This window comes from Coturnix japonica, chromosome 1 (genome assembly GCF_054131305.1).
Source record: "Coturnix japonica strain WE chromosome 1, WE-NBRP24, whole genome shotgun sequence".
Classification (NCBI taxonomy): Eukaryota; Metazoa; Chordata; class Aves; order Galliformes; family Phasianidae; genus Coturnix; species Coturnix japonica.
Genome location: NC_140663.1, coordinates 35,605,191 through 35,620,900, shown reverse-complemented (window position 1 = coordinate 35,620,900; position 15,710 = coordinate 35,605,191). Strand labels below are relative to the sequence as shown.

Here is a 15,710-nt window from a genome sequence, read left to right as displayed (position 1 = left end):
TGGAAGTGTTCAGTAAGTTTTTGACCATTGTCATTACTAATATCAGGCTCTTCAGGTGTTACAGTTTGTATGAAAATGTTGGATTAATGTCCCACAAGCAAGTTATAAGTACAAAAAAAGAGTATTCTGCCTTTGTTTCAGAGCCTGTAAGTGCCAGGTTACCTCAGATCTGTAGCTTGGAAGTTAGTTACATCTTGTGATTTCATTTCATACACCTTCATACACCACTTCATTTGTATATGCTGAGTTCTTAATTAATGCAAAAGTTAAACACGTGATCTACAAATGTGGGGAGTGTTACTCAGATTTGCTTTGGATCTTGTCACCAAATTTCTGCTGACACCTTCACGACTACTGACTTATTGACATTAAAAGCAAAACAAAACAAAAAACAAATCAGGAATTTCAACTTCTAAACTTATCCTTTTATTTTTCCCAAGGAGTGATGAATAAAAGATACTGATAAACACTGTGACTAGTGAAGCTTAATTTCTTCTGTCTGAGCAAAAATCTCTGTCCTCACTGCAGACTGAGACTGGCTTCAGAATGTGATATAAGTGCTTATTAGTGGGCAGTGGGTTGCAAATCTAGAAAACAGTTCGAAAAAAGAAGCTTTAGCAAATGGATTCTAATGGACCCAGCTTCACGGTAAGGCAAGAGTTTATTATTCCAGTAGTTGAATTTGGACATGAATTTCAATCCAGGCTGTCTTTTGAGTACAGAAAGCATTTTAATACAATCAACTTCAGTTTTAATCAGGATGATAGCTTATTACTGTCATTTTCTTATTTTATATAATTTTAATATCTAAATGGTTCTCTAATACAGTTTAGATCCAGTTCAGTAAAGTTTGTCAGCCTAGCTATATGTAATGGAACCAAGCAACTGAGGGTGAAGAGAACAGGAAACTCTTTTTAACCTGCTGTGCTGGTGGATGTGGATGTTGGTGGATGTGCAGCCTTTCAATACCTGAGGGGATCTTACACCCAGGAGGGGAGTAAACTCTTTGAAAGGGCTGACAATAGCAGGACACAGGGAAATGGTTTTAAGTTAAAAGAGGGAAGATTTAGGTTGGATGTTAGGGGGAAGTTCTTTACTAGGAGAGTGGTTAGGCCCTGGAACAGGCTGCCCAGGGAGGTTGTGGATGCCCCATCCTTGGAGGTGTTCAAGTCCAGGTTGGACGGGGCCCTGGGCAACCTGATCTAGTAAAGGTGTATGTTTGGTGGCCCTGCCAGGCAGGGGGGTTGGAACTACATGATCCTTGAGGTTCCTTCCAACTTGGGTCATTCTGTGATTCTGTGATGCTTCTCCTTAATTTAGTTCTTAGGTACATTAACAAAGATATTAACAACGTACCTATATCCAATGGACTCGCTAGACTTGGTTCACTAGGTGAATCAAAGGAAGAGATAAGCTATTCTACAGGCACCTGTGTGAGGGGTTTCTCCTGGTTTCTGCTTTTCCACAGGAATTCAAGGTGGTTGAGTTGTTCTATACCTTGATGTCTAACATGTTACCTTGTTTTCCTGCATAGCCTGATTTAGTGCTTGGCAACACTGCCCATGGCAGGGAGGGGTTGGAACTGGGTAATCTTTTAAGGTCCTCTTCAACCTGTCATTCTATGATTCTGTGATTCATAATCTTCGGGTGCTTTCTGTACTGAGGGTAAATGAGGAAGAATGAAACGTGGTGACAGAGATTAAACACACCATGTTTCTTTTCAATATATCTCAATTTGTGGAACAGACCGGATAATAGCTAAAGGCAAGTTGTAGTCTCTTTCTAGAAATAATGGTAAAAAATGAATCTTCTGAACTTCATTACCTCATTAGATCTCATCATTGATTAAAGGCTGTAAAATTGTAGTTCAGTGTAAGACACAGCATAGCTTCATGTATGTGAGGTAGCAGTCTGCTTAACTGATTGTTCTTGTCTACAGTGTTTGTGTTCATTTTCTTTAAGAAACACAGTCTTGTTTTTCTTGTTTTTTTTCAGAGAGGGAGGAGTGCTGTCTGTGGGATTCCTAAGATATTCCTAATATTCACTGAGGTACATGGCACAGTAGAGATCACTTCTAAAACCGTCAATTTTTAACTTTACCTACACACATTTAAGTCTGTCCCCTTCACCTGATCGTAAAGAGAGCTGGCTTGATCACACACAGCTGACACTGGGATATCAAGTCCTTTTGGAAACTTAAAATCAGTGTGTTCATCAGGTTTCTGATTACCCCATACTGAGTGATCAGAAAGTATTTCTGGGAAAGGTTTATAAAGTGTCATTTTGTTTCACATAGGCATCTTGGTTCCAGGACAGGTTGGACCTGCCTGGGTTTGTTTGCTCTTTGCTGCCCTGCACAGTCCAGGCTGCAGGTTGTTGTGGAAGGAGAAAGTAGTTTTAGTTCCCGGGCTTTAATAGGTTTCCTTTGCGATTTTGTCTCTTCTAATCAGAAAAGGTAGGCGGACTTTGTATGATCAACTTCGCTTTGTTTTGCTTCCTTTGTGACTAATAAGCCTGGTTTCTAAATCAGTCACTAAAGGAAGTGAGATTTGTTTGTTTGCACTGTCCAGCTGTTGATGAGTTTGGGGACCGCAGGCTGACTTCCATCAGATCTGACAGGACAGTGAATGCAGAAATACTGCCTTTCTGCCACATCAGAGGAGAGTGGGAGCTGAACTTGGGGGCAGCATAAAATGGAGGAGGCGGAAGGGAAATCCCCACCCCGCTCTATTGGGCCCAGAGGCCTTATGTGCGTGCTTTGCAGGTCTGGTGCTGAGCTGGCACTGGGAAGTGGCTTTAGCAGTAACTGACTCTGTGGGCTGGAACTGAGGGCCCTGAAGAGATACTGGGGAAGGAGAGATGGAGCCAGGAAGGGAAATGGATTCTCGAAGGGCTGTGGCAGTCATAGGTGAAGGGGGCCTATGCCTGTACTGTGTGAGAAGACTGCCAGACGTATTCAAGAGAAATTATCTTTTTAATTCACTCAGTGGAAGTCCTATTATTTGCATGTAGCATGTATGTCACTTTCTCCTTTTCAGTAATTTCCAGATTAAGGCCTACTGAGGTGTAGAAGGGCAGACTTTTCTGAGCCTGTTGCTTTAAGTTTATCATGCAATTCTGAAGCACTTTCCTTTTGGGGATGAGATGTCATTCTCTAACAATAGAGGCAATTCTGGCACTTGATAATTACTGCTCTTAGAAGAGACCAGGGAGATAATACAATGGCAATCGGAGTAGAAATGGAAAAACAAGGAGATAAAATTTCTTTAACAACATTTGTTCCTTGACATTCTGACTTAACGTACATCCTGATTGTCAGAATTGTCTTTCGTATGGCAAGTCATGAGGGTGAGTGAGGGTCCATCAAAGATCTCTGGGGACAGAGGTGAATAGGACATACTGTGTACATGTTCTCCACCAGTAAGATCATTCACTTTTCATCACCTTAAGATAGGTAAGAGCCTTCTTGGAGTCCACAGTAGGTTTCCTGGACAAATTTGCAGATTTGGGTTTAGATTTGGGTTTAAACTGGGTTTAGTTTTAAGTAATCTTTGTTTAAAGAACCTCAAAAGTGATACATTCTTAAATTAGACAGCTGTCTTCCACTTCATCAGCCTAATCTTCTGTGGCTTCTGTTGTCCTGCAAAAACACTGTTGCAGCAGTTGCTCGGATTGGATAATAAGTTCTGAGAAACGTTATTTAAACTTCATAAATGTGATCACCAGCAATGCCAGTACTTTGCCACTTGCATATACAAGTAAATTCCTTTATTATCTTAATAGTTGTTCTTTGCTCATCCCAATATATATAGTCCTGCAGGTTGTTTATCTCTGCCTGTCATGAATGTGCGATCCGCGGTAACGCGTTTGAAGTCCATTTGAGCTCCCCTGATTCTTGCCATATATGGCACAATAAACTGCCCAAATTTGGTCAAATATTTTTAGCCACTTAGTCATATGTCTTTTAATGTGCTGCATATGTAAGCATTTGATTCACTTAGCAACAGTATTTTTATGAGTAGTTCTTGCCAGCTTTTCTTACGTATAATTGAAAAACGGGTGAAGTTTGTTCTTTGATAGGTTGTGTCACTAACAGACGGTCTGGCTGTTTTTAATAATGCCAATCAATTTTAAGGTATCCTTTTCCACATTTTATGCGTTTTAGAGGGTTGCAACATGCATAATTACGTATTGAGATGAAATATTGAAAGGTCTGAATTTAAAAGCATTCAGGAAGTTGTGAGTTCTTCTGATATAAGTTGCATACGTTAAACTGGTGGATATTATGATATACATAGGATATCTGTGGTCAGGCAAATTGCTTTTTTGCCAGAAAAACATGATGTAGTACATGTGTAAAGCACGGCTTGGCTAATGCTCCTGTGAAGTGTAAACATCTGTGTTTCCTGAACTGCTTTTCTTCCTGATCTGTTACAACGTCCTATGATTAGTTCCTTTCCTTCTGAGTAACAAAATGACTTGCAAAGAAGGGTGATTATTTGATCTAAGGGCTTGTTAAAACCATATGGGCATTGTGTACTGATGTTAGTAACCAGAAGAAACTGAAGGCAGTACCTTGAGGAATTGGTAGTCTTTATTGTTGAAATATGTTGATAAATCAGTTATTAAAAGAATTGCTGATTATAGGGATGGAAATCACTATAAAGGTAATGTAGAAAACACTTTAAGAAGGCACATTTCCAGAGTACCTGAAAAGATAGGGAGGAACTTAGGTTTTTGAAATTTATTATATTAAGAGCGTGTGTTTTTAATGGAAGAACAAATGATGCAAGCAGTCTGTTGCAGTCTAGTTGCAGTCCAGCTGAAAGATTATTGATGAAGCAGCCCAGGTGAGACTTGCTGTTAAAACAGTTCTTTGTTGCATTCTAAATGAAGCTTAAAGTTCATACGTTACTAAAGCAAATGGGGTAGAAGTGAGATAACGTCTTGCTGTTTTTGTTTGTTTGATTAAACAGGACAGTGGTGTGTCTCCCGTGTAGTTTAATTGCTGCCTCAGCACTACAGAGTGAGGGAAAGCTTTGGGATTCATCTTGAAAAGCACAGTTGCTTAAATAAGGAAATCCGTGTTTTTTACAGTAGTAAAGGAGAACAGAATTTTCAGTCCTGCTTGTTGCTAAAAAGTATAAGTTATACCTTAGTTGCATTTTTATTAGACAGATAATTCTCTGGAAGGATTTGGGAGCTTTTTAGTAGCAGTTCTCGTTTCAGTCTTTTGGTTTGGTGCTATTGTTGATTTATTAGGCTAAAAAAAATTAATACCAGTCTCGTGGAGTCTGTTTTGAGTCCTTGCTGTCTTGAAGTGCAGAGGGACTTTTGTCTGTGTTACTCTGCCCTTTTAAGGGCAGCAGTATGGAAGTTGGCAAGAAAACGCACTGAGCACCCTGTGAGAAAAATACTCAAACACAGAGAAGAAAGGCAAAATAGGAGCCAGTCAAGATGGGGATCTGGAGAGTGCCAGTAGTTGTGCACGTCTGCAGCACTACTTGTTTGGTAATGAAAATGAGAGCTCCAAAGGTATAGTATGTGCACAAAAGATAATATCTTTGCGACATGCTGAACTGATACTCAAGTAAGTTTATAAAGGAGAGTGATTAAAAGACTGTTAAAAGATGTATGGTGGTATACAGCGTGCTGCAGTAGAAAACAACAGCGTATTGTTGAAATGCAACCTAGCATCCCCTTCCACACTCCTTAGTCTGAACTACATTATAATTAAAACCACGTTACTGCATTGTTTTCAAAACTGCTCCCCATCTCTTTACCACAGTAATTCTACTTCATGGTGTAGTGTGACTACTGGCAGCTGTAATATAATTCAGTTGACTAAGTTGGACCTAGGATGGAGCTGGAGTCTGGGGGCTTTGTAAAGGGAATGGCATTGTACACAACAACAATTTTATACTGGCGGCTCTGGATGGGTTTTCAGAAAAACAGAATAGATTTACCTGACTAAATCATGTCTATTGGTTTTGTTAAACTCTGTTCAAATTGCTGTGTTAAAGGATTTGCTGACAAATTTGTAAATGGTGCTTTATTCTCCATTTCTTCCTGTCTCACTGTCAAATCCCAACAGATAAAGCTTACTCCCACACCATACCTGAAAGCAATTATTTTTTTCCTGAAGTTCTTTCTTAAAGATGCACAATATTGTAAAACAACATTAATGTGAACTTATTTTTTTACATCTTTTTTTCTTTATAGGCTTGTATAGATGATAACGTAGATATGGTGAAATTTCTGGTGGAAAATGGAGCAAATATTAATCAACCAGATAATGAAGGCTGGATACCTCTACATGCAGCTGCTTCCTGTGGATATCTTGATATAGCAGAGTAAGGCCTTTTCTTCTATATTTCAAATACATGCATTTTGCTAATATGTTGCTGGAGGGTTACCAGAAATAGACTGTTGGGTGGTTTTCAGAACTTATTGTCCACTGCTGGGGGGAGGCGTGGGGAGAAAATTGTAATTACATTCTGTTTGTAGTCTGAAGCATTATGCCAGGGTATGTCTGTGTGGAGAGGACTGATTTTGTGATTGCATTTCCAGTCTTGAAACTTTTGTTTTTCAGGTGTGGTGTGAACTGATGACTTCTGTTAAGTATTTTGGCTGTAGAACAAAATCTTACTGTTGAAGTTAGATGCCCGTTACGGCATTAGTTAAGGCTTACACGGTAGTGAATTCCAGGAGTGGTTTTGATGTTATTTTTTAAGCCTGTAGAAGACCATTGAAGCTGCATTAAAATCGTTTTGTTTCTTTTTTCTGGAGGTTGTATTTCTTAACCTGAAGCAACGACTGATCTGGGAAAATATGGGGCACACATTGTTCAGAATGCTGTTCTTGCAGTAAAGAGGGTAGCGGTGTTTTACAAATACCCTTTGGGTATATGCAGACGTCACTAATTCTGCTAAGCTCTTTGTGATGTTTGATCCAGTGTAAGGCTTGGATAAAATGTAAGGTAGCAATCTATCATGCAGTAATGCTGATGTACTGATTACAATTGAAAAAGATAGGGGATGGTTTATCGTTTTTCTGTTTGGTGGAGTGAGAGATTTGGTTGTTTGAATTTTAAGGGAAAGGAAGAATTCCGGAGATTCTTTTGTTTCTCATTTTCCCTGGGAATTTCTTATTTTTTGGTTTTCAAAGATTGTAGCGCTTTGTGTATTCTTGATGTAACTGGGACACTGCGACTGCTGATTTCTGTAATCTGCCTTTCTACACTGAGCAGATGTTTGATGCTGTAATCTCTCTTGCATGCGTGTTGGAAGTGTTGACTTGTTGGCCATACTATGACAAGAATTTCCCTACAAACTGAGATAATAGATGCCTTTCTTCAGTATAGTAGAGGTAAAACACCTTCTTTTCTCCATAATAGGAAAAAGTTGAGTAAATGCTCTCAATTTGGCATTGCAACTTAGGTTAGACACAGCTGTTCAGGGAGGAAGGAGCAATGCATTCCCTTGTCCACAAGAAACCTTAGTAATCTGAAACCTGTAATATTTTCGAAGGCTCCAATGATTTTTATTCTCGCAAACTTTGTCAAAATGTCGTTTAAAGAAGTGAGATTTTTGGAGTATAATCCCACAGGATGTGGGACATCTAAGCTGCTGGAAGAACAGTGTTTTTAAGGTGCAGGGAATTTTAAAGATAAGCACGTGAAACTGTTTCCCACATACATCAAAGAGAGAGAGGTAACCTGACCTAAATGGAGCAGAGTTGAGATCTGGTGTGGCCCAGAGAGTTTAGATTTCATTCTGACTTCCCCTCCAGGAGTGAGCTCAGCTTCAAATAATTTACAAAATTGACAACAGAATTTGCAGCTCAGGCAAAACTTGGGGAAAGGGAAAGGGCTATATAAGAAATTACCATGTATTAGGAATTTTATTTGGCGTGTGGTGCACACTGGATTCAACATCTGTTCCACTGAGAATATACCTTGGAAAGCACGAAAGTGTGTGTGTCTGTCTTCTCCCAGCAGCATCTCCTGTCCTTTCAGTTTGTAGATTCTTTGGAGTGATTTTCTCTTAAAATCTCTCTTGCCTCCTATCTCCTTTAAAGCGCATGTCACCTACTTTAAGAAATATTCAAGGAATTATTGGATGTTGTCAAGGAACAATTGGATGTTGGGTTGTGGGACATGGTTTAGTGGGAGCTATTGGTAATAGGTGAACAGCTGGACTGGATGATCTCTTAGGTCTTTTCCAACCTCGGTGATTCTATGATTAGCGTTGTAGAAGTATGCTTCATGTGAAATACAGCAAGAAATACGTGGTTTGGTGTGGTACAGTGTGTCAGCTGGTTGCAGACGGAGGGCTATTCTGGGGAAGAAAGAATCATAAGAGGCAGCAGCACCTTTTCTTTCTGCAATCTGTAAATGCTGGGAGTGCTTCAACTTGCTGGAAATTCTTTGAATTCTTCAATTTTAGAGTTTTCCTCTAAGTTCATCTGTTTTATGATAATATGAATTAGCTTAAAAGTAATAGTGATGTGAATGTGTTTGAAACTATTCAGAGTTGCCCAAACAGGTGGATTTTCTGTAGAATGATCTCCTTGTACTTGTTTCTATTTTCTTTTTCTTAGACAGAAAGCTTTCTAATTCAATTTATTCATCTGACGGTTACACTTTTGTCCCAGATAAAAGAGGGGGATGTCTCTTGAGACAACAATAGAATTTTTCCATTGAATATTATTTAATATGATTGATATTGGTAACAGTTAGATAGTGTGTAGTACTGGAAACTTTGCAGATAGCTTGAACTGAGGAACATTCTCCAACACGATGTGCAGGGCTGGGATGAATTTGAGACCATCAAACTACACTCACATTTCCTTTCTTCTTGTCAGGTTATTTGAAATAAGTGTTTGTTTGGTTGACAGTGACCTTCTTCCAGTTTGTGTTTAATTTTCATCAGTATTTATCTGTAGTCCCTGAAATTTCTCCCTTTAAATGCTAAAAGTCAAACTTGCCATTTTGAAATGAGCAAAATTGCCACAGTCTTCCTCAAAATCTTTGATTGTGTTCCCTATCAGTTACAAGCAATAACTACGCATTTCCATCGGCCTTTGGTGTAAGTGACAGGTGTAACTATCTGCCAGTACTTAATAGCCGTGCTTTCTTAGTCATTCAGAATTTCTACTTGCTAATAGGTTTTTCCAAAATACTTCCAACTTTCAAAATCTTAGTGGCACTTTGGAATTTATCTAAATACTTCCCAGCACTTTACAGAGATCAACTATTCATTTTTCTCTGGGCTCTTCAAAACTGAGGTATGAATGAAATCTAATTAATTAATCTATAGGTTATTTGTGCCTTTGTGTTATAGATGGAGTCCAGTTTAGAAATGGACCTGTAATATTATTTTTGTTTGCTTCCAGGGCCATCACTGCTATGATGCTTCTTCATAGGTTACTCTGAAAGTAATACCTCCTATTTATTTCCATAGAAATTACAATAAAGAGTGCAATAATGCTACTTGATAGTGCAAATTCTCAGCTATTCAACACGATTTTTCAATATAGTTACTACTCTTAGCTTTGCGTTTTCTCCAGTGTAAGTTAGAACTTGCATGCTGTGCTCATAACATTCTGCACCAGCAGAGGTGACCCACTGTTCCACAGCTACTGTGACAGTGCTGTTGCTAGGGAAATGTTGCCTACACAGTCCATATTTCATTGGCTTGAACAGATGAAAGTCAGAAGGTGCCAAATCCCGGACTGTACAGTGGGTGTGGTAGGTCAGTCTAGCAAAGATTGGCAGTGTGCTCCAGGGTTTTTAAACTGGTATGAGGCCTGGAGTTACTGTGCTGCAAGAGAAAGGTTTTCTTTTCCTCCAGACAGACTCTGGAAATTTGAGCTTTCAGCTAAGGCAGCATTGCAATATAGCAGTCAGTGTTCTAGGAAATGCAGAAGGACCACCCCTTCCCTACAGAAAGAGACGGTGCGCATCACTTAACCTGAACTGAACTGTTTTCCTGAACTTTTCCTTCGATGGGGAATTCATTGGTTGTCATTCCATGGACTGCTCTTTTGACTCAGCTTGTGCTGCTGACACCACATCTCAACGTTGGTGATGATGCGATCCAGGAGGCCATCACCTTTAGCCTTATATTGGCTCATTAGGTTCTGATAAACTCACACATGGCGTCATAATCCACTGATTTGCGTGGATGAGCTGATAGAGACACTCTTCATTTTGTGGTTTGACAGCCATGCATGGCTATCTGGGACATAGCTTGTCTTTCATGTTGATGTCACTACTGCTGGAAGGCATCATTACTGCCTCACTGTGGTCTCATCCACTGTTTGGTCGCCGTAAGTGTTCAGCCACTTATGTTCAGCCACTGATGAATGCCACTGGGTGCCCTTTTTTTCCACATTGAGGAACTAAATAATACACCTTCACTTCATACACACTTCCATGTCAGCCGCCATTTTGTCGGATTGCTCCTTCACTGCCATCTGTCACACAGCAGCAAAATGTAATGGAATACTGGTGGGAAGATTCAGTCTCTTCTGCCGTTCCACCAAGACATCCACCTCTGACATCGTGGACCAGCACAGTAAAATAGGAAGTATTACTTTCATAGCAGCCCTCATAATATTCTTTAGTTAGAACTTGATCACAGTGTTCAAAAGCTAAAAGTTCCACTTCTTCCTTCCCAAGCTCATTGGTGGCTTAACGTACCCTTTCCTAATGATGTAATGATGTTGTGCACCTCCAAAGACAGTAATTTGTCTGCAAAAACACTGATCTCTTGATAGGAATTATAAGCACAGAGAGGGAAGGAAAAGCAGAACATGAAGATAATTGTTTTGCTCATACTTTGAATAGTGTGTATGCTATTAACTTTCTGAATAATTCAAAGAATATTAAGGAGTCAAAAGTTTTGTACTTTCCCTTGCCTTCTTCCCGCAGTGCGTAAAGCTCATTTTACAGGCTGTCTTGCTGTTGGTGCCTATCTGTGTCTGTGGGCTCCAGCTGCCTGTAAGTGAACCTAGCCAGACTGGTTCGCTGAGACCTCAGCTAGCCATCGGCCCTAGATCTCTCTATTTTAGTGACAACCCAGTAAGCCTACACAAGTGATTGCTGTCCTGTGTACAGGGGACTGAGAGACAATCCTGCAGACCTGAAGCTGAACACATAGATGTTCAGATTTAGGTGTTCTACTTGAAAGTTCTGACTGCCTTAAAAGGACTGCTGCATAGACTGGATGACAGGGATTCCCAACTCTGTTACGGGGATGATTCCAGTGCTCATTGAGCAGCAAATAATGAAGGGAATTCAAGACATTTTCACCATATGCTTAATGGGATCTAGCTTGAGACTACTGCAGAAACAGGCAGCCATTCCTTCTTCTCTTTGCTTTCTCCCCTCCTCTACAGGCTCCGGGCTCTTACTCCCCCTTTAACAGTAGCTAATGATCCCACAGCAGCATGGTAACCATTAGTATAAGACTAGCCTTCAGGGGTTTTGGAAGGTTTATTCTCTTTTGGATCAGTGAGCTGATCTGCCTTGCCAACAGCAGTTGGCACAGATATGGAGGCATTAAAAAGAAAAGTCTGGGCTGCTTTTCAGACACCTCTGAGCAGAAACCTGCCTGTGGAACGGCTGACTCTGCTGGGCTGAAGTCTCTCCTTGTTCCCCCACGTCATGACCCTGAGCCAGCTGGTGCTGCTGAATGTTCTGCAATTGCTGAGAATAGTGGAACCACAATATAGCTTTCAAAGCAGCTTCTAATCTGTTTTTCTCTAAGGTTTGCTAACTTGATTATCTGCAGGTATTGAGGTATTACGGGAAAGAAATAGCAGGCCTTCAGGAAAGGCCTACAGGAAAGCTGTGGAGGGACTCTTCATCAGAGAGAGTAGTGGTAGGACAGGGGGCAATGGCTTTAAACTAAAAGCTTGGATTAGCTATAAAAATAATTTCTTCGCTGTGAGGGAAGTGAGGCAATAGAACAGGTTACCCAGAGAAGCTGTGGTTGCTCCATCCCTTGGCATTCAAGGCCAGGTTGAATGGCCTTTTAGGCACCTTGAGGATGTGTCCCTCCATACAGCAGGGGATTGGAACTGAATTGTCTTTTAACGACTCTTCCAACCCAAACCATTCTGTGATGAAAATGAAAAAGGATCAAATATCAACTTTAATACAACCCATTTGGGAAATGAGAATAGGACTTCAGAAAGATATAGTGTAAAACTAATCAGGCGGCAGAATGAAAGCAGAGAGAGAAAAATTATTCTAGCCACAGAATAACAGCTCTCTAGAAGAATGACTGACTTCATAGAACTTGACAGTGGTAAAGATGGAAGGTTAGTTGTGATAGCTGTGAAAAGATCACTGAGGCTTTGAAAGATTGTTTCAGTTAATGCTCTTCTATTTGCTGCCTTGTTTCTTTCTGAAAGAAGGGTTTGGCAAAAAGGTTAAGGATATTGCAGGATTGTTTATTGGTCAAAGGGGGATAAGACAGTGAACAGGCTCGTATAGAAGTCTATTTTTCTTTCCCCCAAACTGTAGCATTCATTCTTTATCAGGAACATGAAAGTTCCTCCTCTTGCAAACTCATATGAGACCTTTACAAAGGCAAAGCTGGCTTCCATTATAGCAAAGCACAGTAAAACTTGAAGATCAGAGTTAATATCAACTGGCTTTTTGTTTCATGAGGATGTACCGTGGCAGTGTACTGTTTTCAATATGTTTTTGTTCATGTGCACCTCTCCTAGGAATAATGAAACACTGATTGAGTTCTTTAGGTTGATAGTGAAATCTGACCTTTAAAATCATGTCAATACGTGGAAGAGTTTAATATATACTGCTGAGAAGCTGAGTAGTGATCTGGTATTTGAATATAAACCAACTGGCAGAAATGCACATTAAGATATGGTTGATAGGTTAGCAGAAATTATATGGCCTGCCTCATTTGATACCTGTTTGTTCAGCCAGGGGTGTCTAGGGGAGGTATTCACTGTAGAATGCACAAAAACTGTGTGCTCTATAGCTGCCTTCTTCAGATGGGATTACTGTGTGTGTTTCCACTTGTGACTTTAAGTATTGTAAGCATATTACATTTCTGTTCTTAGAGAAGTAAATCTAACATACTCTTAAGTTTAGAGATACCTTCTACAAGGCTGCATGATTGAGTAGAAGGATCTAATTCACTGGGTCTAATGAAAAATCAAGGGACAGATGCCCACTGTAAAGCTCAAAGTGTCCTAATTTTTTTGGCTGAAAAATTGTTTAAAAGTGCAACTGATGTTTAAAAAAAAATACCCTGCTTGAAGATGTGATACACATAGGAAAGGTTTAGTTGTTTATCCCAGAGCATAGGTTTTATTGGTATCCCAAGAACAATTAACAGTAGTTATCTTACCAGTGAGCTCTGAAGTTAATTAAATGTGAGCAGCTGAGTGACAAATATGTGGGAGTATTGGTTTCAAGTGTTGTTTTCTAGGAGAAAACATGGGTGTGGTGTAGGTTGTCACTTCTTTGTACTTCAGCTTTTGTTTTCTTTAAGTTGTTACATAAATATGTTCACTTTGAGCTCAATCCTCTTCTGCAGCATGCAGTGAGTTTACTAATGACACTAAAGCCATTTATGCACCTATTTATCCTTTCTTAAAGTTGTGTCTTTGGTTGGATGTACCCAGCTACGTCATTTCAGTGCAAGTGATTGTAATCTATGTGCATGTTTCTGGTCTTCTTATCCCATACTGAGGCAGGATTAAGGCAGCTGGGACTATTTTGAAATCCACGTAGATTAGTGTGGTGTCCATAGAGATGTGGGGCTGCTGCATGCTGAGATTGAGATACTGGGATACAGATCAGATGCAGAGATCAAAAATGTAATTCTATTTATAAACAGCGAATATGACAGGATAAAAGTATAAAAACAGGAATTATTGGCACCTTCTGATTGCAGATGAGGGTACTGCTCATCAAATCTTTGAAGAATGAGAGTTCCTTTGGAGGAAATGTTTTTTCAAGGAAGTTTGAAGGAGACCAAGCAGGAAAACAACTGCTGCACATTGCAGATGCACAGACAGTTCCTAGTGAGGGGTCGGACTGAGTTCAGTGCTGCTGCGTGATGCTAAAAGCTGCACTGTGGCAGTAGTGTTTTTATACGAAGATTTGGTCACTATAGTATTGCATAATTTAATAATTAACAAGATAAATTCTATGTTGTGGTGATTATATTTTGCTTATGTTCATTTAAGTACAGTAAAAGGATTTTTCAGAATTGATCTTGGTTTAAACTTCTCTGATATAAATGCCAACACATCACTGTTGCAAGAAAATATGTTTGTCAAGTCCATACTCGTAACTTCCATTATAACAGAAGGACATCAGTCTCCTATAGCATCACAGATTCTGACTTGCAGCAATGCTACCCTTGGTAAAAGGCAGGAAGGACAAGAGTCTGGCTCTGCCATTGGTGAGCATTCAGTTGAGGATGGTGGGCAGCAGTATGATTTCCCTTCTGGCTCCTTTTCTGCCTCGAAGCTGTTTGCTCTTCTTTTAAACCAGTACAACTCGGCCCTAAGTATTCATCTAAAGCACTGTAACTCTGAAAGATGTGCTACCGGAGAGCGTTCTGAGCACTGAGACCATCATGAAGTACAGTTACTGTACTCACAGGTGTAACATTTTTCGAACCTTACCATTTTTGCACTAAAAGATGCAAAAGAGATAATCAGTTTTCACAGAATCACAGAATTATCAAGGTTGGAAAAGACCTAGAAGATCGTCCAGTCCAACCATCACCAATACTTCCCAGCTAAATCATATCCCTCAACACAACATCCAAATGTCTCTTGAACACCACCATGCTCAGCGACTCCACCACCTCCCTGGGCAGTGCTGTTTCTGAAGGAAAAGAATGCCAATTGTCATCGGTGGTGGACAAGCAGTGTATTTTTATTGTCAGATGCTGCAGTGCGTCACTTCTCTATTTCTAGTATTTTTTGAGAACACTGGATTTCAAAACATGTTGCAGCCTAACACTTGATTAATTGAAATCCTTTTTTTCCCCCTTTTATTTAAACAACTGCGTTAGTTTTGAAAGTGATTCCTACAAAATTTCATATGCTTGAGCTTGAATAATCGTCATGCGTTCACTGGCCAGCAGAGAAAGCGTTCCTTAATTTTTCAGAATAACTATATAATGAAACTGACATCTGATGTGCATTTGAGAAGAATGTTTGTTTCACTTGATTTTTGTTTTATATATGTTTGTTTCTCTTGATTTCATTCCTGATGAAGTTTTTGCGCTATATTCATCCTGGCACTACCAGCCTGCAGTTCTTTTCAGGGGGCAGGGGTGGGATTAGGTTCTAGCATGTGTTTCCCTATATAGCTTTCTTCATGTTTCCTACTTTCCTCTTCTCAGTCACTGTTTACTTTCACCTAAACATTGCTCTGCCGCCCCTCATATGTCTTTTCCTCTATATGGATACAGTAAACTATGTGGGCTTAGTTGCTTTTCATATGCTGCAAGTAGGAATTTTTACTGTTTCATCTTTGCGCTGTTAATGTTTAGGTAGCCGCCTACGTACAAATACTTCTAAAGCTCATTGCTGTCTTTTTCCATAGGTTTCTTGGAACTCAGGAAGACTTAAGACTAACCAGATACAGTTATCTGCACCGTTTCTTCCATGTTCCCGCATACTAAAAAGGAAAACAGATGTGATTTTTT

General features: G+C 39.8%; 1 protein-coding gene across 14 annotated transcripts in view; it reads left to right on the top strand.

Annotated features, from left to right (window-relative positions):
- The window catches only part of PPP1R12A (protein phosphatase 1 regulatory subunit 12A), a 115,497-nt gene that overhangs the window by 37,032 nt on the left and 62,755 nt on the right, over positions 1-15,710 (top strand). For all 14 annotated transcript variants that reach the window (XM_015857277.3, XM_015857250.3, XM_015857269.3 and 11 more), the window contains exon 2: positions 6,223-6,353. In XM_015857277.3, the coding sequence (XP_015712763.1) occupies positions 6,223-6,353 (131 nt within the window). The remainder of the gene's footprint in view (positions 1-6,222; positions 6,354-15,710) is intronic.